Here is a 25,805-nt window from a genome sequence, read left to right on the forward strand (position 1 = left end):
CCTATAAATGAGGCCTAGTTATAAGTAATACTTAGGGCTCAAATAATCGAACTGCTCTCCACCTACTGGTTAAATTTTTATAAAATTCTTACATTAATTACCATATATATATATACTTTAAAAACTCGCTTAAAAAATGATATTTAAAAAAAAATTTTAATTTAGGAATTGCTGAAGAATAAAAAATTGGAAACGTCAAAGGTAGGATCCACCAAATTCCTTCAATTATCATCCCACGGTGTAGGAGAAAAATTTGCCCAAGTATATATATAAATTTATTATTTTCCGTGATATTTAAAAATTATAGAGTTAAACAGTTATCAAAATAAGTGATTTTTTAGACTTGAATATAAAATAAATAGGAATGAGTTTAAAAACTTAAAAGGGTGCCCATATCGTTTTCTGAGTATAATTCAGGATTAAGAACAAAAATTAAGACGAGGTAGGTAGGCAGAAACTTGGTTAAGAATTTATTTTTTTAAAAATAGGAATTAGTTCTATTATAGAATTTCCAATGTTTAGAATTATGTTTTTATTAGATTCTTGAAACTAGTTTCGAATCGGACCTTGATTTTCAAAATTTTCATTTGAATCGTGTTGAACCTCGAACCTCACTCATTTTAAAGATCATTTTTATTTTTAAATATTTCCTCGAGCGTCTAAAAAAACAAAATTACAGCTTTCCTTGAATAATCGTACTTTTTCTCCAATCCAGTATTTTTCTATACTTAAATTGAATTCGGATTTATTATAGTGCACACAAATTGAGTGTACGTTTTTCCGTAATTTTTTAGTAACGCGTCCCTTGTTTAAATTGAGGTTGCCTTTTTATTAAATATCGTCCGATTCAAAATTTTAAATAAGTTCTAAAAATAAAGGATTTTGTTTTTGGAAATTATATTATCGTCTGCCTTCTTATTTCTTTAATTGCTAAATATTCCTTTTTAGGATATAAGTAAGTTATATTTATATTAAATTTTATTATAATATTAACAAAACGATGATAAAAAAAATATTGTTTTGGTTGCTAATGCCAAGCGGTAATTTTACTAATTTGCACAAGGCCATTTGAAATGCATTATTTACTCACGCAGCGTGAAAATTAGTCGAATCGGGGAGACAAATAATAATTTCTCGTAACGGGACAAATTTCAAAATGTATCATAAAATCTTTAGGCAGATTTTTTAAAGATTGCGTATATATAATTAAGTGCGCGTTAAATAAAGAGAATAGTAATTTTTTTTTGTAGATAATGTTAGTATTCAATGCTTAATTTTATTGAATATAAATCTTCTAAATAGCGTTAAAAATAACTTGTATACGAGATTTATGGCTCATGTGCATGTTCATAATGCATACTTTATTCCTTCCTTAGAGTATACCCTAGTATTGTTAAAACTTTGCTTTTCACTAATTAACTAGTTATTTTAAGAAATATATTAATCAAAAAAAAAACTTAATTGCAGGACATAGTTCGAATTCACAGGTTTCAATTATTAAAATTTTGTAAAATTATATCATAGTTCGATTAGGGGTTTAAATAGAACCAGGATTATATTTAGTTTTAATAATAAATATGCTTATATATTCAATATCCAATTAGAGACTCTCAAAGCTTGGACCAATTCCCCTCCTGCCCGGGGTCGGAATTGGTTTTTATAATTTTCTTCAGGCCATGATAAACATCTTTATTACTGGCCTAAATATTTTTAGACCCGATGCAGATCTTTATATCCAACATAATAATTTCAATAAAATTATCTTATTCCTACCACATTCCCTTCTCATCTTGTAGCTTCTGAAATGTTTTTCTTTCGCATTCCTTGTCTTGTCTCTTTGTCTCCAATTACCTTTGTAATTTTTCCAAGTATATTTTCCATTTCATAATTATTTTTATTATTCAATTCCCGCGTGGCATAAGCGCAATTTTTTTTTCTCTACATAATTTACATAATCAAGCCAATAATAGGTTCAATTTATAAATACTGAGCACAATGAAATCTGCAACAGCTGTTTTCGTATATTTCAAAAAAAAAAGTATTATCGCCTGTGACTAATCAGCTGTGATTTCGTTAGAGATTAATTTCGCTTTGCTTGAGCGAATCGCGCTTATATTATAAATGCAGCATTAAAAACTATCCTGTAATCGCCTTCATAACTATCATGTAAGGTAAGATTTAATGCATAATTAGGTTGTGCAGTAATTTTTTTATTTGAGTAAATATAATTATTATTATGATATATTAATTCTTTATTAAAAACTTTTATTGTGCCCGTTGCTGGTAAGATAATATGCATTAATAGCAAAAAAAGCGATGATTTAATGAGCAATTTTTCTAAATTTAAAAACATATTTTAAAAAATATAACATTACACGCCATCTAACGGATATATTTCTATATAAATTTTAATTTTATAAAATAATGTTCATCAAAAGTTAAGAAGATTCGTGTTAATATTTTAAACAAGGTAAAGCCGCATAAAATATTATAATATATGTGTGTATATATATATATAATTATTATTGAAAAATTTTGAAACACTTCGTTTAAATGATTTTGAGATCGGGTCTTAATAATAATAATTTATTATCAAAATTTATTGTTTAACAAAATAACTAAAATGATTTTTATCATTGTGATGCTTCTAAAATATTTCATCCATTTCGGATAATATAATAAATTGGCTTATTTTTTTCGATAACATTATAATATTATTTTTTAAATAAAAAAGTCCTTTAATTTTAGTTTGGCATCTATTCCAGGAATGATTGTATAGTTATTAGTCATTAGAATTTTTTAATAAATTTGATATTGGGTTTGATTTTCTGGCAAAACTAATTGGGGCATTATTAAAAATGATAATATTTTGAATTTATTAATATATAAAAAAGAAATTTGAAATTAAGTATAAAAAAAATATTCTAAATCTTCACTTCCCCCACCCCTTTTTATAATTTTTTTATCTTTTCCTTTTTTTGATGATAAAAAAAATTTTTCTTGGAAATATATTTTTAGAAAATATTCCAAAATTAAAAGAATATGTTTGTTAGTATTTTTATCATTAATCATTTCCTTAAAAAATAACAGACATCCTCCCATATATAATTTTTATATTAAATAGAAATGACATTTAATAATATTTATAAAAATTTAAAAAATATTTTAAAATAGAGAAGGAGAAAAAAGAGGAAGATAAGAAAAAAGGAAGCATTAAAAAAGAAGCGCGCTATCGCATGGCCAGTTGAAACATATCATGTTTAGACTGGGGCAGAAAATCAACTTTCATATAAACTCATCTAGCTCAAAAACTATCATAGATGCTCTAATTTTATTTTAGAGATTAAGGATTGAGCTACACATTGACATTAAATTTATTTGATATATTACCGTTATGTTTTTTCATGTTGAAGCTACTAGTCTTGTTTGATGATAAAACCTTCTATCACATCTTACGGCAAAAATTTATACCCTGTGTTAATTTTTTTATCGAGAATTAATAAATTTAATACATTGGAAAAATAATCTAAAAGATGTTTGAAATGATGCAAAGCATTCATAGCATTTTTTTGGGACTATATCAACCATAGTTAATCTTTTATACCATAGTTGGCATTCAGCTAATAAGGCATCATAAGATAATTAAACATCTTCATGATAAAAATCTGCTAAATATTTTTTTTTTCTATCACCATCTGAAAAAGGTTGGGAAGGTTTTTGTGGAAATTATATCTGCAGATTGGTAAGTGCTGCCTGATGAATTAAAAACCGTTCATTTATTTGGGTTATAAATGTATCTAAGAGAGGGATAAAGACATTTATTTTATAATACTTTTCTACTTACCCTATATTAATGTTTGGACGATGAGTTTGTCTTGCTGCAAGTCGAGGGAGACAAATATTAAACTCGTATAGCTCTGCCTTTGATTCAACAATATATAAAATATGAAATTCTTCATCAACAATAGCCCTAATTTCCTTGAGTTCTAAAAAAATGCTCTCCGCTACTCTCATCGTCTCAATCAAGTCAATGTCATGTTTTTTAAAAGTATTACATAAAATATTTGTATAATTTGGTATAAGGATTTAATCCAATAATTTGCTTGCTTCTGAGGAAATATCTCTTTCAGGCTATTGTGATATTTCAGTAAGAGCATTAATAATCGGTTCTTCTTACTCCATGAAAGCTGTTACTGCTTGATGGCGAGGACTCCATCTCTTTGGACAAGCTTTTTGCGATTTCTTTCTCATTGTTGGACAAAGAGTTTCAGAAATAATTCTGTTTAAAATATTATGTGGGGTTTTCCATTAATGCAGAATCCCCTAATGCTTTAAATTTTATAAGACCATGAAAATTATCTTCATTATCTTATTATTGAAATTCAAACTTCTTGAATCCAAATGGCTACGTAATGCTATGATCTGCAATCCACAATATAGAATGGCCTCTACTTAGTTTTATCTTACATCTATTTTCTTTTGCTATTTTATTTCTATTTTTGTCAATATGTGATAAAATGGGAATCATAACCCCACTTTGAATTAATTTGAAGAAATCATCAGTTCACAGCTTTTGTGATAATTTGTTTTTTGATGATTGTCAAAGATTTCTCCAGCATCTTTGTACTTGTTGACCCGCTTTAAGTGATTATTATTATTACAATAAAAAAAATATTTTAATTACCTTTTATTTGATACCCATATCAAAAAAACTTATTTTTTTACCCCCTCCCCCCACCCCCTCTTTATTCTACCCCCCCCCCCCCAGGCAAAGTCATACCCATCACGGCCAAGACTTTCAGTCATAATAAATTTAAATTAGCTTTTATTTGACACCCATATCGATTTTTATGTTTATAAAAATATTCCTGACCCCCCAAGACCTAGACCCACCCGCTTTTAGTGATTATTATTATTACAGTAAAAAAATATTCTAATTACCTTTCTTATTTTTTTACCCCCCCCTCTTCATCCACCCCCCAGGCCAAGTCATACCCATCGAGACCAAGAATGAATGCTTAGAGTCAAAAGATATTTAAATTAGCTTTTATTTGATACCCATATAAAAAAAACTTCTTTTTTACCATCCCCTTCATCCACCCCCCAGACCAAGTCATACCCATCAAGACCAAGAATGACTGCTTTCAGTCGTAAGAAATTTAAATTAGCTTTTATTTGACACCCATATCGATTTTTATGTTTATAAAAATATTTCTGACCCCCCAAGACTTAGACCCACCCGCTTAAAGTGATTATTATTATTACAATAAAAAGATATTTTAATTACCTTTTATTTGATACCCATATCAAAAAAACTATATTTTTTACCCCCCCCTCTTCATCCACCCTCCCCCCCAGACCAAGTCATACCCATCGAGACCAAAAATGAATGCTTAGAGTCAAAAGATATTTAAATTACCTTTTTTGATACCCATATCAAAAAAACTATTTTTTAACCCCACCCCCCTCTATCCGCCCCCCCCACCAAGTCATAACCCATCAAGACCAAGAATGAGTGCTTACAGTCAAAAGATATTTAAATTAGCTTTTGTTTGATACCCATATCGATATTTTATGTTCCCAGACCTAGACTCGCTCATTACGGCGGAGAGATTGACCTCCAGTTGAATAGATCTTTTTATTAGCTCTCGATTGATACCCTATGTTAGACCTAACCTATTTCATAAGACCAATAAAACAACATTGAAAATTTATAAATAACAATATATAAGATTCCTCTTTATCACGGTAAAACGTGATAATACCGTATTATCATTCCTTAACTTAAAACCCTAATTTTTTAGTTATCCCTTTAAAACCAGTGAAGATCCCGGATAGTCATGATCCCTTTAAAAATTACGACATATATACAACAAAAGTAAAATTTTTACTTTTGTGGGTTTTCTTTTTCCTGCAAGAAAGGTATATTAAATGTTTATTTAACCAAAAAAATATATTGATTAACAAATTTAATTTTTAAAAAATGTTAGCTTAATTAATTATCAAAAAGTACGAATAATTTAATTTTGAAAAATGATGGCTTAATTAATTAATTTTAAAAAAAATGTTGGTAAACATGTCTCAAACTCACATCAAGAAGCATAGTTATCAAATAAAAAGTATTACATTTGTTTCATATATCAAAACTATATCACAACAATTTTGTCGTCAGATGTTAGTAAGTGGAGGGCGGATTTGATATGTTAGAAATTTTGGCCTTTCATTGTAGGCTAAAAAGATTTTTGGGTTTAAGAGGTTGAGTACATGTAAGAACGAGGGGATGTAAGTTTGCGTCTTTGAACTTTTTGGTTAAAGATTTCTAAATCCCTGGGTTGGGAGGTTGGAGGGGTGAAGGAAAAATGAGAAAAATTTGAGCCTATGATTAAGAGAGGAAAAGTTATTTAATAATAATCGAAGGCAGGTGGAAAGGGCTTTGAAAACCTGTACCCTGGGACTTTTAAGAATTCTACAGATAATTGGAGGTTTATCGGATTTTAGGAGATTGGTTATGTCATCATGAATGGTAGGTGGGAGGGGAATAAATGTGTCTGATGAATTATGTATGTAGGCGTTTTTGGATGAGGTAGGAGTATTAGTGTGAATATAAAAGAGGGAAAATATGGTTTTGGAAGCAAGAAAGAAGTTTTCCGGGTTCAGAACATAGATGCCTTTGATTTTGTGTTTGGTGATTTTTATATTTTAGAAAATGCGGGGCAGCATTCCATGATATGTCTATAAGGGGAAAGTTGAGACTTGATTGAAATATGAGAGCTTATGAAAGAGAAAAGAAAAATGAAATTTTTGGTATGATGAATAGGGATTCGATGTAAGGATAGGTGACAAGGAATAATGGAATGCTCAAGCTACGCTTGTCATTTTATAATTTTTATCTGTTATTTGAAGAAAAAAATTGACTAAATAATAATAATTTCCATTTATCTTCAAATGAATGTGAGATTCTATTAGAAAATCGCTTATTAACATTAATGCCATAGTATTCAAGGAAATCCTGTAATATTTTTATTATTATCGCAATATATTTATGTTTAAAAAATATATAAAGGGTTTACTCGTTAAATAATAAGATATTTTCATGTAAATTATTGTAAACATTATATTTATATCAAATTCTGTGTTTTAAAATGGAATATCACTTATGATATCTAAATAGGTATTATTAGGCATTTGATGCTCTTTTACTATAATTAACAAATGCTTTTAAATATATTTTTTTTACTAATAATTAAAAAGAATGTTTTAATTTTTTTTTTTTAATCTATCAATTCTTATTTTTCAAAGAAATATGTTTTATTATAATTATCTAGCAAAATTTCAAGGATAAATAATATATCTTACTGGTGCCCCGATATAGTCAAATTTTTTTATCCAGCATGTATTCGATCTCTATTTAAGTAAGCATCTCAGGCTTACTATGACTGATTGAATTCAATATTTTTATTTATTGGAAATACAGCGTGTTAAAGGGAATAAAATCTGTACTTTTATTTAACATTAATTTTAAGCGAACTTTAAATAAATTTTTAAACTGAAACTTAAATTAGTTTTTTTTATAAACAGGTTATAAAAAAATTTATAGTACATTACATGATATCAATTTCGTAACTATAGAGGTTTCGACCTTGTTAGATCTCATCAGTATACAGCATACATGACTTACTCTTGACATCATTGTATGCACATTTGTTATTAAATATATATAGTCACTAGAATTTTCTTATTTAAGGTTATTATGATCTATATTATTAAAGATCTTAAATTCAACCCATTTAAGCTTATAATATAGGTTTTAAACAGGAGTTACAAATGCTAAGATTATTTTGAAACCAACTTAAAAAAAATAGGAAAATCAATCTTCTTTTAAATCATATAATTATAGCCTTTAAAAAAAAGTACACAAAAAAACGCAAGCATGAGTTTTTCCGTTCCAATATGATTTCTTTAGTACGAATTAATATTGGGCCCAGCTCTACCTAATAACAATCCTTTTCACCCTGCAATTTATCTGGCATCAAATTTCTTAAAATTGATATTTTTTAGCGAATACTATTTTAAATTTTTGTTAAACTTGTATTTTAATCAATTTACTAAACTTTTAATATCACTTGTCTCGATTAAAATCAATATATGACTACTAGAACAACTTATAAATAATTTAAAAATTATTGTGTTAGGCTAACAAAAAATGAAGCTTTCTAAGAACAAGATTAGGAACTAAAAAGGTTAACATTTAAATATATCTTCATATATTTTAGAAAATTACCGATGATTTTATTGTGGCTCTTTATAATTTGATCGTAGACTGCTCAAGCGACGTTTGTCATTTTATAAAAATTTTTTACCTGTTTAATATTAAATAATAGGATTTTAGATTTATTTTCAAATGAATGTGAAGTTCTAATAGAAGATCAATTATTATATTTATCGCCTGAGTCCAAGGTAAGAGTTACAGTTTCAGAATCACTCGGACACTTGTTTATCTGATCAAAATTTTGAAAATCTATAGTTGTTAAAAATAAATAAATAAAAATTTACAAAAGAAATTTATATTATAAATATATTATTTTTGTGTTATTTTATTATCTATGAATAAAAAATAAAATTTATATATAATATTTTATATTTTTTAAGTAACAAATAACACGTTATTATTTTATTTTTTTTGAATAGCTAGTAACGCCAAGATAACGAGTAGCGGTAACACGTTTCTTTTTTGAAGCAATGTTTACAGCACTTGTAGGAATAACTTTATAAATTTTTCGGGATGAGCGCATATTATTGTGAACTAATAAATTAAACATTTTATAAAATATTAAAATAGTTCAAAATTTACTCTGCGGTAAAATTTTAAATTTTTTTAATTATAGGGTTTGCCATTGTTTTCGAACAATATAATTTTTTCGATTTGGAATATTTTTCTTCGCGCTCATTTGCACAAAATCTCACTGGAATCACTTAATTAAGGCACGGTTGACTTTATGTCTGGCGATGTCTAAAATTCTAGCTATATCTATTATAGAATGGTAATCCCTATTCAATTTAATATAATTTTATATTTATCCATAAAAATATGTTCCTAACAAGTTCCAACTAAATTATGCGCATTAATATTTTTTTCTACCAAGTAAACTAGTATTGTTAAAAAGGCTCGATTTTTTAAAAACGGCTAACCCAATATTTTGGCTCATAATGTTACGCAGGCTTGGATATTTTTCCTCATAGAAGGTAGAAAGGTTTGGACATCTGTTAACGAAATTTCTAGGCCTGCATAATATATTTGGCTAAAATATTACGTTAGCCGTTTTTAAAATTGGAGCTGCAGTGGTGTGATGATTTAATGAAACATGTTGACGATTAAATTAAAACCCATCCATATAAAAATATTTTGTTTGCAAATATAATTAAAATAACAAAAAGAAAGAATAAAAGAATCTTCAATAATGCTTTGTCTATATTTTAATTATTTTTTTTGCAAACAAAATATTTTTAAATGGATGGGTTTTAATGTTTCATTAAATCATCACAACACTATATTTAACAACACTACAAAATGAACAAATTTCCTCTTAGTATAATATTTTAAAAAATGACACATAGATGATCTTTGTTAAGAAAAAATAAAATAAAATTACTTATAATGTCATTCTTTTATAAAATCTCCTTCAGTAAAAATCCGATTCTTTAAACTCTTCAAATCTTATAAGGCAAAATTATCATCATAAATAAAAATATTAAGGATAAAAAATTTATCTTTTTTTTTAAATTTGGACTTTGTTAGAAAGAATTGTAAAAATAGGGATAATGACATATTTTTTTAATAATAATGTTATTCGAATTGAAAGGGAATACTGTAAAAAATGTTGCTCGCCTTCCCACATAATACAAGTTTTTATTCGAAAACAACGGCAAAATTTATGATCAAAGTGAATTCATAAAATTGGCAATATGCATGTTTATCGTATGACAAAAACCATATGACCTAAAAAAAATAATGTAATTTTGCTATTCAATAATTCTTTACCTAATATAACATCTATTTTAAAAAAAAATGTGTTAAAATTCGTTTCGTATATCAATATATGAACTCTTGACTTTATGATGTCGCTAACCTTACACTATGGCTTTTTGATTACCGTTATAATTATTCTCATAAAAAAAAAATTTGTCGATTATTACATTATAAAAAAAATTTTTATTTTAAGCAGACATTTGAATAATTTTTTTTTAGTCAAAATTCATTTTTAAAGTGATATTTGTATAAATAATTTTATTTTATATTTATATTAAAATGATAAACCGTAGAGAAGAGAAAAAAAAAATACCCCAAGATTCTAACGCTTGCTCTTTATATTCATCCAATTATAACTGGGGAGATAACATAGGAATAAAGAGAGTTTAGCTAGGTAGCAGTAGGAAGTAGTGTTGTTTTAACGGCTCGAACATTTTAGATAGAAAAATATGGCCTAAGCCTCGAGATTTCGATAATATATGTCTAGACCTTTGTTCCCTCTATGAGCAGAATCTTCAGACTTAGGTAATATTTTTCTGGATAAAATATTGAGTTAGCCGTTTTCAAAAATCGGCTCAAAACGAGCCATTTAACAATACTAAGTAGGATGAAACCTTTTATGTAGGCTAGTATAACTTAGATATAATATTATTTATTATACTATTTTTTTTTCATTTGATAAATCACGCAATGTCAATTACATAAATTACTTAATATTTTTAATCTTTGTTAAAAATATATATTTAACACATTCATTATTGAGAATTTATGCGGCTAGTTAAATAATATATGTAAGTATATTGCATAAAAAAAAAGATTAAATTATTTATGATTCAGAAAATATGCTTGGAGATTGGAGAATTTTTTTTTGTTAGATTAAATTATATTTTCGATAAATAATTCATGTAAAATTCTAGGAAAAAAACAAGAAATAAATTAAGGAATTATTTGTTCAACATTTAAAAAAAAAGGTAGTCTTAAAAGAAACAAAAAATCAAAGAGATTTATTTATTATTTAGTTTTGTTTTTTGAAGGCAAAGGTAAAGGGATAAAGAGAAAACTTTTCAAATATAAATTCTTATATCATACTTCCTCTTCCTTCCTTCCTTCCTTCCTTCCTTCCTTCCTTCCTTCCTTCCTTCCTTCCTTCCTTCCTTCATTACTTCCTTCATTCCTTCATTACTTCCTTCATTCCTTCCTTCATTCCTTCATCACTTCCTTCATTACTTCCTTCATTACTTCCTTCATTCCTTCCCTCCCTCTCTTTCTCGCTCTCCTCTCTCACTTTTCTATCTGCTTGTTTCGATTGTATATACTTTCAAATATTCACTTTATATACTCATTGTTTTCAATTAAGCGGGGTTCGTTTACCTTAAAATTATATTTTTCTTCAAAAGACATTATTTTAAACTCCCCTCTAAACATTCTCATTAATTAAAATTATATAAAATGTAAAAAATTGGCTATATGAAATCAATCGATAATATTTTCGGTAGAAAACGTTAATATCCATCGTAAAAATTTATAAAATCTTCAAAAAAAATTAATTTAAAAGCTCAAAAGGAAAGAGTAGGGCAGTATAATTGGATTAGATTAGTTCGATTTTTAAAAAATGGCCAGTTTAAGATTTTAGCCTAAATAATATTATGTAAGCCCTGAGATTTCGAGGCTTACATTATATTATTTTGGCTGAAATATTAATCGGATCATTTTTATTTAAAAATCCTAAATTGGGCCGTTTATTAAAACCAGATTGGATCAATGTAACTCTATCTAGTGATGATTGAATCGGGAATTAGGTTGCTCCCACACCAGAAGCTGATCTCTTGTTTTATAAGGAATTGAAAATATTCAATCTTCTTTTTAATATCTTCCCTACATCAGAACATTGGTTATTGGTCTTGGCTATTTATTATATTTTTCATTTAGCTAAATTTACGCTATAAACGCGATTAGGATATTTTATTATAACGGTAAAAAAATAAATTCCTTTTATATTGACTTCTCTTTTAATTTTTGAATATTTTATACACGTTGATTGAAAGTAAAAAAAAAGGCATTTTTTAGTTTTGTCTAATTTTATATAATTCAAATCTAAATATAATATAATCATATTAGCTAATGAATTATATTAAACTTAATTTTCTAGGTATATTTCTATATTTAAAAAAATTTATAGATGCTATGCTTTGAAGATTAAAATTGTTTTACAACCCGTTTATCTAAATAGTTATATAAATAATTTAGAAGCAAAATTGAATTAATTAAAATTTGATTCTTAAAAAAAAGCCGGCATAGTAAAGAATACGAAAGAAGATGAAGATGAAGGAGTTATATGGAAATTCCAAAATATTCGCGACTCGATAATTGAAGTCTTTGAAGATTACTTTAATATATTAATAAATTTACTACATAATTAAATACCTCTCCTCTACTCTATAATTCCATGTAATAATAATATAAACCAATTATGGCATGTATTTTTGGTCATTTGAATCAATTAGTATCATTTTTAATGCTATAAATGGTGCACATTTTTTTGTATGGCTTTTTACTTATAATAATTATATAAATTTAATACTTTGATAAGTGCTCTTGTTAATTAATTTTTCCTTTTTATATCTTGAAATACGAACTTTTTATTTATTTTATAGATTATGACTTTCCGTTGTTAATAAATATATGATATTGGTTTGATTTTATGGATCTCACACTCCCAAAGGAAATCTAAAAGAACTTGCAAATTGGTCCGAACTGTCATCGCTTGCATATTTCATAAATAATTATATATAGGGGAGACCGGGGTTATATTGTCCATAAAAAATTGAGAGGCTGTGAAAAGGAGGAGAAATAATTTATCAAAATAATTTGGATGTTATTTTATTCTTTATATAATTATCTACGGTAGAAATTAATATCTAATAAAAAAATATTATATTTAAATTTTAAAAAAATGAAAATTTTTGAGTCATGAAAAAGAGACGGGGGACGTATTATCCTTTTGTGGGGCATGTTTTAGACTATCATTTTCTAAGCATTTTATTCATTTTTTTTCATACAAAAATCATAACAAACATATAATATTAACATACAACACATTTATTACATATAAAAAATGGATTAAAATCACAACATTGTGCCCATAAATGACAATTACGGCATTGGAACCAATCTTCATTATGGTGGCGAGTTTGATAGTTTTTGTGGCACACTAAACAAAATTCTTTTTTGCCAGCATTCATATTTAAACTTTTTTTATTATTGGTTTGATTTTTTTTCCAGATTATTAGCCCTAGATCTGGCTATTTTTCTGTAAGGTGAAGAGGTTAAAATGGCTGAAGTCATTTGATTACGTGTTGTTTTTTTAAATATTGTTGGATGGGGACTAATAATTTCTGGAGCAAAATCTTTTTCCACGTGAGAAGATGATGGAACAGAACTATCACTGACAGATGGTTGCGAAATAATTTCAGATAAATTTAAATTCTCATTTAGGATCGTTATTTTATTATAATATAAAGGATTGGAATTTTCATCATTAAAAATTAAAGGATTTAGGGGCCATATACCTGAGGATTCAAAACCCTTTTAAATATTTGAAGCTGAGGTGGCTTTTGGAAGGACATCCTTTACTACTCTAGGGATATCATATATAGTAAAACTTTTCCCTGGATGCATTTTCATCCAAGCATCCAAGGCACTGTTGTAATATTTTTTTAGAGGTCCAAAAACAGTTCTATCCAATGTGGCTATACTTGTAGCCTCTGGTGTTCTCAAAGAAATAGTTGGATTTCTTTTAATAAATGCTCCAAACCAGTCTTCACCAGCTGATTGAGTTATTTCCCAATATTTTGGTACTTGTAAACTATACCTCTTGGTCATTTGATAAGCTAAAACTCTAACCTAAATTTAAACATAAGACATTAAATTATTTATATATTAAGGCAATCTAATTAAAATCCTAATTCTTAAATTTTATTCTGAATTTATTTTATAATTAATATAATAAAATATATCATACATAATTAAACCTCTAATGTATAGGTAAGAACCAAAATATGTTTTAATGCATGATATAATTTAATGCTAAATCAATGAATAAATCATTTTAAAATTAATATACATGGCAGCATCATTTTATTTTAAATATATATCATATACACATAATTAAATCTTTAATATATAGGTAAGATATGATTTAATGCATGATATAATATATATAATGCTACAATTAATAAATCATTTTAAAATTAATATTAATACATGGCAGCATCATTTTAAAATTAATACATGGCAGCATCATTTTATAAATAAATGGCAGCATCATTTTATTTACATATATATATCATACACACTTAAATAAATATCATTCTAATATATTAAATTCTTACTTTAAAGTATTTTAAAATTAATAAAGATGTTTCATTAACATATAATGTAAATAATTTTAAAAAATTTTCTCAAGTTTATTATTATTTAACTAAAGAAATACCATGGCATAAATTTAAAGATTATATAATTCATTTTACAGAGATATATGATATAACAAAGGATTAAAATACTTGTTTAGGGCATAATCCTGAAAATAATCTTGATCCTTTAATTAAATAATCTATTAATTTAGCTTCTGGAGAAAATACTGATCTGTGAAGATATAGCTCTTGAAAATCTTCATTCCTTTTGAACAATTTATTATACCTCTTAATGTTTAGTTTCTTAAATATATACTATTTAAATATAAAAATATACCTCCCATAACTTAAATTCGTATTCATGGTTATAACTGTCAAAGGTATCTTATCTTTCAGCATTTGAAGAATACTTGCCTTTTGATTATCATTATTTTCTTTGTTAGTTTTTCTAATATATGTTCGAACCATTTTACAAAATCATAACCAATATTTTAATGAATGTATGTAAAAGGAAAAGACGCACCCCGCTAATACCTTCCCCAGGTCCACAGGATCATTTAAAAATTAAATTTAAAATATTAAATTAAGATAATGATTGTCAATATTTTTATATATGATAAAATGGAGATTTTTTTATCATTTAGAATTTATAGTCTGAACAACTTTTATAAAAAAATTTATTCGTGAAAATGTAAAATTTAAAAAAGTTGCTTTGGGTATTTTGAAACTTAAATTTGCATTTAAAATTTTTCATGAGCAATTTTGTCCGAAACAATTTTGGACCTACTTAAGCATCTTATTATAATACATATATGGCTTAAATTTCAAATCTTAAACTTTATTAATTTTTAAATTATTTGAGAAGGAAATACCTACCCCGGGAACACACTATCCCCGGTCTCCCCTATTGTTATATATAAAATGCCAATCAACACAGTGGCGTAACCAGGATTTTATCATGGGATAGGGGGAGGGGGGTTGAACCCCCAAACCTCACCCCCATGCCTACGCCACTGAATCAACAATTTAAGATATTGTGATTGGTGAAGAAAAGAAAATATTATTATTTGAAAAAACTAAATGTAATTGTTATTTGATTTTTGTTTTTGTAATAAACCAATGATATCGAAACGGTTCTTCTCACTATATTTCTCTATCCCTATCAATGAAGCTGAAAAGGTGGAGCTCTTCTTTGAGAAAACCATGCCATCCCTGGAAGCACCGAGAAAATATTATATTTTCTATCAAGTCCATAAATCTTAATTTTTCTTAAATATCCCTAAAATATGCTTATATTCTAGAATTTAAAAGTAGAGTTATCCATAAGAGTAAAACAAAATTGAGGTAACGATTTGAGAATAGATTTAGATAGAAGATAATATAAGAACTGTTGGCAAGCAGTAAATAACTTTAATAAGTTAGGGTTTGAAAGACCCTGTTACCTATAAATATAAGGTTGCTATAAAATAATAATCAACATATATATATAAATATTAAATAATCTTATTATCAACATGATCCAACATAATTTTAAAATAATAGGACTTAAAAATTTAAAATATAAGTAATAAATTTAAAATAAATTATAAAAAAATTATATGAAAAATAAAAAAAGAATTCTTTCCAAAAAATTGAGAAGTAAATTATATCCACAAAATCTCAAATATATATCTTTCCTTCAAAATTTACATCTCCGAAATATTCTAATTTGCATAGTCTGTAATAAAAGTAATAAAGCAGTAATTCCTTCCAAGAATCTTTGACTCGAACTCAATAATTAGTAATTTGGGTTTGCCCTTACCATACAACGGAATTGTTTGTAAACATCATCTTGCCACATAATTAAACAAAACACCAAAATACCCCTTTTATCAGGATAAAACAGTCTTAGAATGCTTTCACAGTAGGGGTTCGGGTACACTTCACTTGTTCCAATGCTTCTAAATCTGATTGCCATTTTAGTGGAAAATGAAAGGCCTGATGCATGCACAAGAATTTTCTAGCAAGGTGTAAAGCTTTATAACAGGGGACTTTAATCCCCTCCGCTCTAGAGCCTCATAATACTGATAGGACTTTATCGAAGCTTACTACAAGGACCAAGATCTTAAAAATATTATATTCCACATGAATATATCATCATTGCAATCCTTGTACTGGTTGAACTTTAAGCCACGCTGCTTCATCTTAAAATTGAGTTCCCCAAGAAGGATTATCTTCATCATTGGCATTCATCCTGGATGGAGGGGGGGGGGTAGTAAATTATGATTAGTTTATTTCTTTTACTATTAGAATGAAGAATAATCAACCATTAAGACATAATATATATTTTTTTTAAAATGCTATTAACTCAAATCTATTTTTTATTTTTGTAAAATCTCTTTATTAAGATTATATACGAAATATGGCATTGATATTTTAACAATGACAAAAAAATTACAAAAGATATTGACTAAATTTTTTTCTATTCATAAAGTCATTTTATATATTATATAAATTGTGAATTGTGTTTTTTATTATAAATTTCATATTAAATAACCGTTTTTTTTGTATCGAATAATATTAATAATTCATACATGATCTGCAGAGTTGTAGACATGTCGTGCTGCCAATTTGAAGCAATTATATATATTATATATATTTCTCCAAATTTATCATTTTACATCTTTTGAACAGAATAGACAATGAGTATTAGAAAAAAGTAATAATTACATTAGTATTATTGATAATTTGGAATTAAGAATAGTGTTGTTAGGCAGTCAATATTTTAGCCAGAAAAATATTGCCTAAGCCTCGAGAGTTCGCTAACAGATGTCCAAACCTTTGTTCCTTCTACAAAATAAATCTTCAGGCTTGCGCAATATTATTCTGGATGAAATATTGAGTTAGCCGTTTTTAAAAACTAGCCTTTTAAAAACACTAATTAAAGAAGAAAACTTTTAAAATAATATTTATAACATGTAACTAATCCAAGATAAATTATGTGACAAAAAAACAAACAATGGAACTCATATTTCTCCCAGATTCGGTTTAATATAATGTTCGTTAAACGGCCCCGACTTGGGGTCGATTTTTATAAAAACCACCCTTTTAAGATTTCCAAAGTAAAATAACGTAACCCCGAAGATTTTGTTATGTAGGTGGCAGAAAGTTCTGGAACCTCTGCCCAAATCTTGAGGCCTACATTATACCATTTTGTCTAAAATCTTAAATCGGGCCGTTTAAAACAACACTAGAAATTTGTTCTTTCTTGAATTAATTTTTTTTTAAAAAATGAGGCAAATGCGTTTTCATATTTCATATTCTTAACTCTGTTTAATAAAGTAATGAAGAAAAAAATTTTATTTTACGACTTAAGGGTATTTCCCAAAACGAACCCTTTTTTTCTGTTTGAAGCAATTTCCTAGGCATGTTTTCCGGCTAATCTTCTTCTTTTTTTCCCCTAAATATTTATTTCCAAAATAAAAGATAATGTATATAGTATAATTTGTAGAATTAATTTAATTTATTTTCTGTTTTAGATAGGGCGCTGTCTTGGCTATTCTAGATAGCTAGATTATATTGTATTTCAGTTTGGCCCGGGTAATCTATGTTTCAATACTGATTCGTTCAGAATCAATCATTTTATTCTGTTTCCCAGAAGCCTTAGTCGCACTTTTCTAGCAAACGTTTCCAAATTTGGTTTTCATGAAAATTTCCGGTTTCTATTTATTTTAAGCATGGAGTTTTGTTTCCGGTTTTGACTCCTAGATTTGTCCCTCTTCCAAGATTTCTAATCCCGCTAATTCTGGATGCGATAACGATTTTTTTTTCCACAAGGTTTTCTTAAATTTTTTTGTAACCAGGCGAGCCGAAGCAGCCGTTTCATACTAATTATAGGAATAACATACGATTCCACCATTTAGTTCACAAAAACTAGTTATTACTACTTTTAATTAACGCAACTTGGGACATTTTCCAAGTAACATTAAAATACGAAATTAGTATACTAAAATAACCCTTTTTCCTTATTTTTCTTCTTAAAACCTTTTAATTAATATATATATTTAAAAAAATTTATTTTTCCATTTTCGGCGAACTTTTCAAACTAAAAAAATTATCCTATAAACAAAAGGATTTAATTAATTAAATTGTATAATTTTTTTTTGTAAAGTTATGTGATCGGAAAATCACGAGAGTATAAGGAATAAATAAAATGACCAAAAATAAAAAAATATCCAAAAAAAAAAATATTACATTTAACACAATATAAGGTTTAACGTCCGATTCAGAAAAAATTAAATTTATTATTTTATTTTATTTTATTTTGTTTCATTTTTTTAATTTCTCATTTATTTTTTTTCAAAAAATTGTTATTTATATTTTATTTCAATTATTTTTTCTTCCTTTCTTTTAATAATTTTTTTATGTTTAACAAATGGTAGTAAAAAAAAAATTAGTTATAAAAAGTATTTTTTTTAGAGAAAAAAAACGTGGAAATCTAACATTAAAAAAAATAAAAATGGAAATTTATGAATTGAACGAACGAATAAAAAAGATTACTCGCATTTTTAGGTTCATCAAAAATTCCAGGATTCTTAATTAGTGTCATTAAATCTTGAATATAATATTCTCTTTCCTGGACAATATTTCAAAAAAATAATAGCATTTAAACTTCTCCTTTTATATGAAAAGCAAAACACGAAAAAATTCCACAATCCAGGAACTTCATCTTCTTCAAAAAAAACGATACTCACTAAAAACCTAGAGCTTCAAAAGAAGGGGGGTAATGAATTTATTGATAAAATTCTGGCATGAAAGGCGTAACATTCGAAACGTTTGACTTGGACAGAACGGCCACAGTTCCTGGTTCTAAGAAGTATCATCATTCCAAGTGGAAAAGGTTGAGTTTTTTCACGAGTGGTAACGGGTCGGCTAACAATGGAGCGTCGACCGATGAGGCGGATCACGAGAACGGCGAAGAGGGGGGAGAAGGATCCGGTTCGGGGAACACCTCCGCCCTCCCTAACGTTATAACTTCCACCCTAATCAAGAGAACCGCCAAGAGGGGTAACTTTTTTAGCTCCACTCATCGTTATTGCGACAAGACTAAAGTAGGCGTCCATTACAAGCCCACTATTTCTAAAAATGGAGAACGACATAATGACGAAAGGAAAAGTGTCATAAAATCTAATGGCCATGTAAAGGTGGATGGCGGGAAAGATAAATTCAACGAAAATGAGATAATGTCTAATGGTAGCAGGGCAGTTGATCCGAGGCATTCGTCTCTCAGTGACACGCGCGCTAGCAATTTGGAAGGTCAGGGGGAGAGGAATGATAAAGGAATTTCATATTTGTCCAAAATATTCGTTAAAAATGTAAATAAATAAAAATACACATTAAATAACGCTTATTATACATTATACTAATAAATAATATTGCTATATATAATATTAATGGGTAGGTGAATTCTAATAATTACTAATAAAAATTTGATTTATTTTAATGATTATTGGTTATTTTGACCATTTATATTATGAAACATTTTTTTTTTCTAATCACTATTTTACTTCTTATGTTTATATTTTATTTGTCCATGATAAATTAGGAATTTGACGTAAATGGCCAAATTATTTATTAGTGTGTTTTTAATCATGTTAAAACACACTCTGCTCAATTTTAACTCTACCGGGGATTCCTAACAAATTTTAATTTTTATGTCATAATGAAAGATATACAATTTTTGATAAATTTATAATATCCTTTTATAATGATTATTAGGAGTCGATATTTTCGATTTACGAAAAATACAGGCTCCTATGAGAATATCCACTTTTTTTTTATAGCGCAGATTTATTTATTCATCATTCGTACGTTAAATTTTTGTTTTTCGTATATTTTTTTGGGATATAATAAAATCGATAAAAAAAGATTTTTATATAGTTTTTTGAACATTTTTCAGTACACAAACGTTTTCCTCCCATATTTTTTTTTTCGTACACTTTACATGAAAAACAAAAAAGGAAAGGTAATTATGTCAATTGGAGATAGGCAAATCCTGACCTACCCGAACGGGTTTCGGGCCGGGCCGGGTCGGGCCTTAAATTTTTAAAAATGGCATTCAGTTTTTTGAAATAAATGGCGGGCAAATAAGTATTTTTCGGGTCGGACTTTTCGGGACAAATAAAAAATTGTTTTCGGGATCGGGGCGGTGGGACAAGTTGTTTTTTAAAAATAATTTTGATTGGGATCGATGCAGATCATCAAGCACAAATTCGACAACTTACATAGGCCCTATTTTTTTTTTTAACACGTGCTAATTTATAATTGGCAACCTTTTCACAATTGATTGAGTGGTTTCTGTAAATTAAGATTATGCCCAATTTAAATTCCACACCTGTTCCGTAACAGGAAAACCCCAATAAAAATATCTTGAGTTTAAATAATTGATAGCTGAGCTTTACTTTTCCAATTAATGAGCTTAACATTTCCAAGTAAACACTTTATCATTCATATGCAAAGTTAAAACCCAGACTTGAAACCCTCAGAACCTCGCGCAATCTAAATACCTGAAACTGTAATCACTTTAAAAAATATATATTTACTTCTGGAATCAGAATCCCTATTAGTTTAGGTTCTAACAGTATTGTAGTCCTAAAATTGAAGGGAAAAGCCTATTTCTCCAAAAAAATATATATATAACACTTTTAATTTATCTTAATTGATTTGAGATTATTTTTTGGAAATTTATACAATTTTTACTTTTGTCACTAAATAATATAGTATACTAAAATTTAACTCTGTCACGAAAATAACCAAATCTGCAGCAATATTTTAAGTTGGGGGGGGGGCAAAAATTTAGTTGGAGTAAAATCCTTAGCCTCTCAGTATTTACGGATCTCCTTCAACTTATCTTGTAAAACACATCAATTTTTTTCCGAAATTTTGGACTAAATGAAATGTTTCAAATTTTCAAATTTGTTCTTATAGAAAAAAAAATACGATATTTAATTTTTATTTTCGTAATAATTAAAAGAATATTAATGTATTTGGAAAAGAATTTTCTTTGAAGAACACTAATCCCCTCCTCTTTCTTCTTCCATTTTCTAAGGGCACGCCGTGCCTCAGCCCCTATCCGCTACGCCTTGACTTTAGATTCTAAACACCATTTGTAAGCTTTTATTGTAACCTGAAATATGATAAAAAATTTGAAAACTGACCACGAAAAATTACACGAATGAATATTTTGGGATTATGAAAAATAAATATCATTTGTCAAACAAAAATTGTTTAGTTTTCATTTTTATTACTAATATACTAAGGAATACGTTATAGGTTTTCGCTAGTGTTTCTAAACGACTCGTTTTGAGCCTATTTTGAAAAAAACGGCTAACTCAATATTTTAGCCAGAAAAAAATATTGCCTAAGCCTCAAAATTTGGCTAATAGATGTCCAAACCTTTGTTCTTGCAAAATCCTCAGGCTTGCGTAATATTTATTCTGGGTGAAATATTGAATTAGCCGTTTAAAAAAATCGGCTCAAAACGAGCCGTTTAACAACACTAGTTTTCAGATCTAATTAAATTATAAAAACTCGATTTTAAAATAATGCCATTTTTTTAATTATTACCACTCAATTTTTTTTAAATAACATCTTTTTTTTTTAAGTTAAACATATTATACACATTCAGAAAATCTTATAATTATGTTTGCGTGCGTAAATTCGATTTTAATAATATCCAATTTCGTTTTTAAATTAAATAAAATATATGATTCTACTAATAAAATATTATATTTAAAATTAATAAAATTTTATACAAAAAAAACCTAATAACGCTAAAAATTTTGTAGGATTTTGGGCCATATGTTGAATAATTTTTATTTAAATATATTATGAATTTCTATCATATTGATATTTTATTTACACCAAAAAAAAAACATAAATCAAAAAAGGCATTTACAAATGAAATATTAAAAATTAATCCCTTTGTAGTAGCCACATTCAAAAAAATAAAAAATTGAACACAGCGGAGACAATGGTGACAGATATAGTGTTTTGAGCTGATTTTTACGAACGGCTAACTCAATATTTTATCTAGAAAAATTATCACGCAAGACTGAAGATTTTTCTCATAGATAACACAAAGGTTTGTAGCATCTATTCGCGAAATCCTCACGGGGTTAGGCAATATTTTTCTGGCTCAAAATATCGAAATTAGCCGTGTTTTTAAAATATCTGTTTAAATCGAACCCGAACGACACTAATGGAATATAACAGTTTAATTCCTATGAGCATTTTGAAGCCTTAAATATAATCAGCTGGTGATGCCTAAATGAAAATCTTAGAATTTTTTTATTTATTTGAAACCAAAATATTACCAGACCGATTTGTATTGACATTGATGAATTGATCGTCAGGGTCAGGTGAAATATATGTAATTGATGTATTTTTTTTAAAAAAAAAATTATATTTATATAAATAAGCAAGTTTTAGATCACGAAAATCCCATAATATTCTTTATTGAGTTTGGGTTAGTGTTGTTAAACGACTCGTTTTGAGCCGATTTTTAATAACGGCTAACTCAGCATTTTAGCCAGAAAAATATTGCCTAAGCCTCGAGATTTCGATAATATTTGTCTAGACCTTTCTTCCTTCTATGAAATAAACAAAATGTTCAGGCTTGCGTAATATTTTTCTTAATAAAATATTGAGTTAGCCTTTTTCAAAAATCTCAAAACGAGCCGTTTAACATCTCTAGTTTGGGTACATAAAGTGAACTTCTATTTCACGCCTTTTTTTATAGCCCCAGATCTTATATTTATTCTTGAAAAAGGATGATTTTTTTTTTGATTTTATATAAGAGGGGAAAAAAAAATATTTGAATGAAAATATTACATAAATTTAGTTGCGTATATACAACAAATTTATTTGTTGAGTGAATTAAAAATTATATTAAAAATTTTATTTCAAATTTTTATCGGGGTAGGCCCAATGACATATAATAATACCTAGACTGATGATGCATTCGTTAAAAGTTGTACATCAACGAAAAACAGCTGGGGACGCCATTTTGATTACCCATATTATCACTATTACAAATTATAAACGAGAGGCCAATTTATTCCTATGTCTGACGCAAACTTTATTAAAAAAATTACCTGATCATCAGAGATAATAAGAAAGCAAATTATCAATTTTAATATCAGTTTTTAACATGAGAATAATTTACCATATGGGTTACCAAAATGGCGAATCCAGCTGATTTGCACTCAACGAGTACATTATTCTGAATGTAGCGTCAGTCTAAGTATGATTATATGTCATTGGGTAGGCCATTGTTATTTTTTTTCGGGATCGAATACTCTTTTTTTCAGGGTTTTTAAAAAATGTTTGGATTTCATTTTGTTACAAAAGATTTTGGCATTTTTAGGTAAAATTTGATCAAAAATTTCTGTTCTTCAAAAAAAAAATTTTTTGAAGATTTTTTTTTCCAAACTCTGCTCTTCGTGATTAAAAGAAACCGTTAATTTTCGTAATTCATTGATCACAATTTTAAGCGATTTTTTTCTTCTAATTACAAATTATTTTATTTTATATTTAATAATTTGAATTCTTTTTCGATAATTTTACATTTTTGAATTAAATGATATATCGCAATTCATAAATTTACTAACCCATTTTTTTTGGTTTTTTTTAAAAATATAAATCTGAGTGATTGTTAAAACGGCTCGATTTGATCCGAATCTTAGACTACCGGCTAACTCAATCTTTTAGCCAGAACAATATTGCCCTACGCCTCGAGATTTCGTTAATAGATGTTCAAAACCTTCTTGCCATCTCTGAGAAAAGTTCTTTTTGCGTAATCATTTTTGATAAAATAGTGAGTTACGTTGTTAAAAGATACTTTTAAAATGGATCTAGATACAGATACATCGTCTAAAATAATATCTAGATACAGATATTTTAATCAAAAATCTATCTAGATACAGATACAGATACCACATTTTTATATCTAGATAGAGGATCTAGATACGATCCTTTAACAACTCTGGTTACAAAAAATCGGCCCGTATCGAGTTGTTTAACCACACTACATAAATACACCGAGATTCACAGCTTATAATGTGCACAAATTGAACGTTTCAACGCAGCGTTTCAAAACGCAAACGCAGGTATTTTTAAATTGAAACGTTAACCTTTATTATTATTTTTTTCAATATGAAAAACATCTAAATACTTAAACAAAACAAAAAAGGCTTGCCCTATATTTAATTAGCAAATCTTTTTTTGTGATAACATAATTCCATAAGCTAAAAATATTATTGTAATCATTTAATATGATTATTTTACTTCTTAGAAGATGTTGTTATCCATGCTATCACCTCAAAATTTAAAAAAAACGTTTCAAAAAAAAACGTAAGATATTTATATATAAAATGCAAAACGGAAATGTATCCAATTTAAAACGAATGCATTTGAAATGCATTATTTGCGTTTTGAAACTAAGTGTTGAAACGTTCAATTTTTGCACACTTATAAGGCCGTTAAAATGATCAAAAATTTTTTTTTTTTAAACAGGGGGCCAAGCTTGAAAATCTTACAACTTCGGGTTTTATATATCAAATCGAAAATTAGTGTTATTAAACGGCTCGTTTTTATCCCATTTTTAAAAACGGCTAACTCAAAATTTTATCCAGAAAAATATTAGCTAAGTCTGAAGATTCTGCTCATAGAAAGAACAAAGATCTGGAAATATATCATCAAAATCTCGAGGCTTAGGCAATGATTTTTCTGGCTTAAAATATTGAGTTAGTCTTTTGAAAAATCGGCTCATAAAGAGCCGTTTAACAACACTATCAAAAATAATAAGCGAACATCAATTTCCAAATATAAATCAAATATCATATAAATATATCGTATCATGGAAAAGAACATTTAAAAAAAAAATAATAAAAAACAACTTACAAAATATAATTTTTATTACACTCCTCTCCCTTGTAGACCAATCTCGAGATATAACTTGTTATTAAAATTCCCTTTATTTTAAAAAGGTGAGCTAAAAATTCCCATCTTCTCCTCCCCTCCCCTTCCCTTAAGTCAGAGTCCACCCGGCCCTCCTTCCAGCAAAGAGGAAGTGTTCCGATGATCAAAGCTAAAATAAAGGCAATCCACAAGAAATAATGCAATTAGCTAGTATATGATATCCAATTGGGGGGGGGGGGGTGCTTTAATATAAAAATGTTACCTTGAGACAGTTTTATATGACATTGAATAATATTATCAAGGTCCAGTCAATATATGTCTTTAAATAGTTCCCTTATCCTCTTCAGACCCTTTAAATTTTTCCAGTTTACAATTATGGCAAGTAAAATTGGCATAGTTTAATTTAC

At 27.5% G+C, this 25,805-nt stretch overlaps 1 protein-coding gene across 4 annotated transcripts in view; it reads left to right on the forward strand.

The window, feature by feature from the left end:
* The window catches only part of LOC135927777 (uncharacterized), an 88,491-nt gene that overhangs the window by 28,571 nt on the left and 34,115 nt on the right, over nucleotides 1-25,805 (forward strand). For 3 of the 4 annotated variants that reach the window (XM_065463955.1, XM_065463956.1, XM_065463957.1), the window contains exon 7: nucleotides 166-261. In XM_065463955.1, coding sequence (XP_065320027.1) covers nucleotides 166-261 — 96 coding nt within the window. Of the gene's footprint in view, nucleotides 1-165; nucleotides 262-18,981; nucleotides 19,794-25,805 lie in introns of those variants that run through there. The other variant, XM_065463958.1, reaches the window with a different exon arrangement.

The sequence above is a fragment of the Gordionus sp. m RMFG-2023 genome, chromosome 4, assembly GCF_954871325.1.
Source record: "Gordionus sp. m RMFG-2023 chromosome 4, tfGorSpeb1-WG-v2, whole genome shotgun sequence".
NCBI lineage: Eukaryota > Metazoa > Nematomorpha > Gordioida > Chordodea > Parachordodidae > Gordionus > Gordionus sp. m RMFG-2023.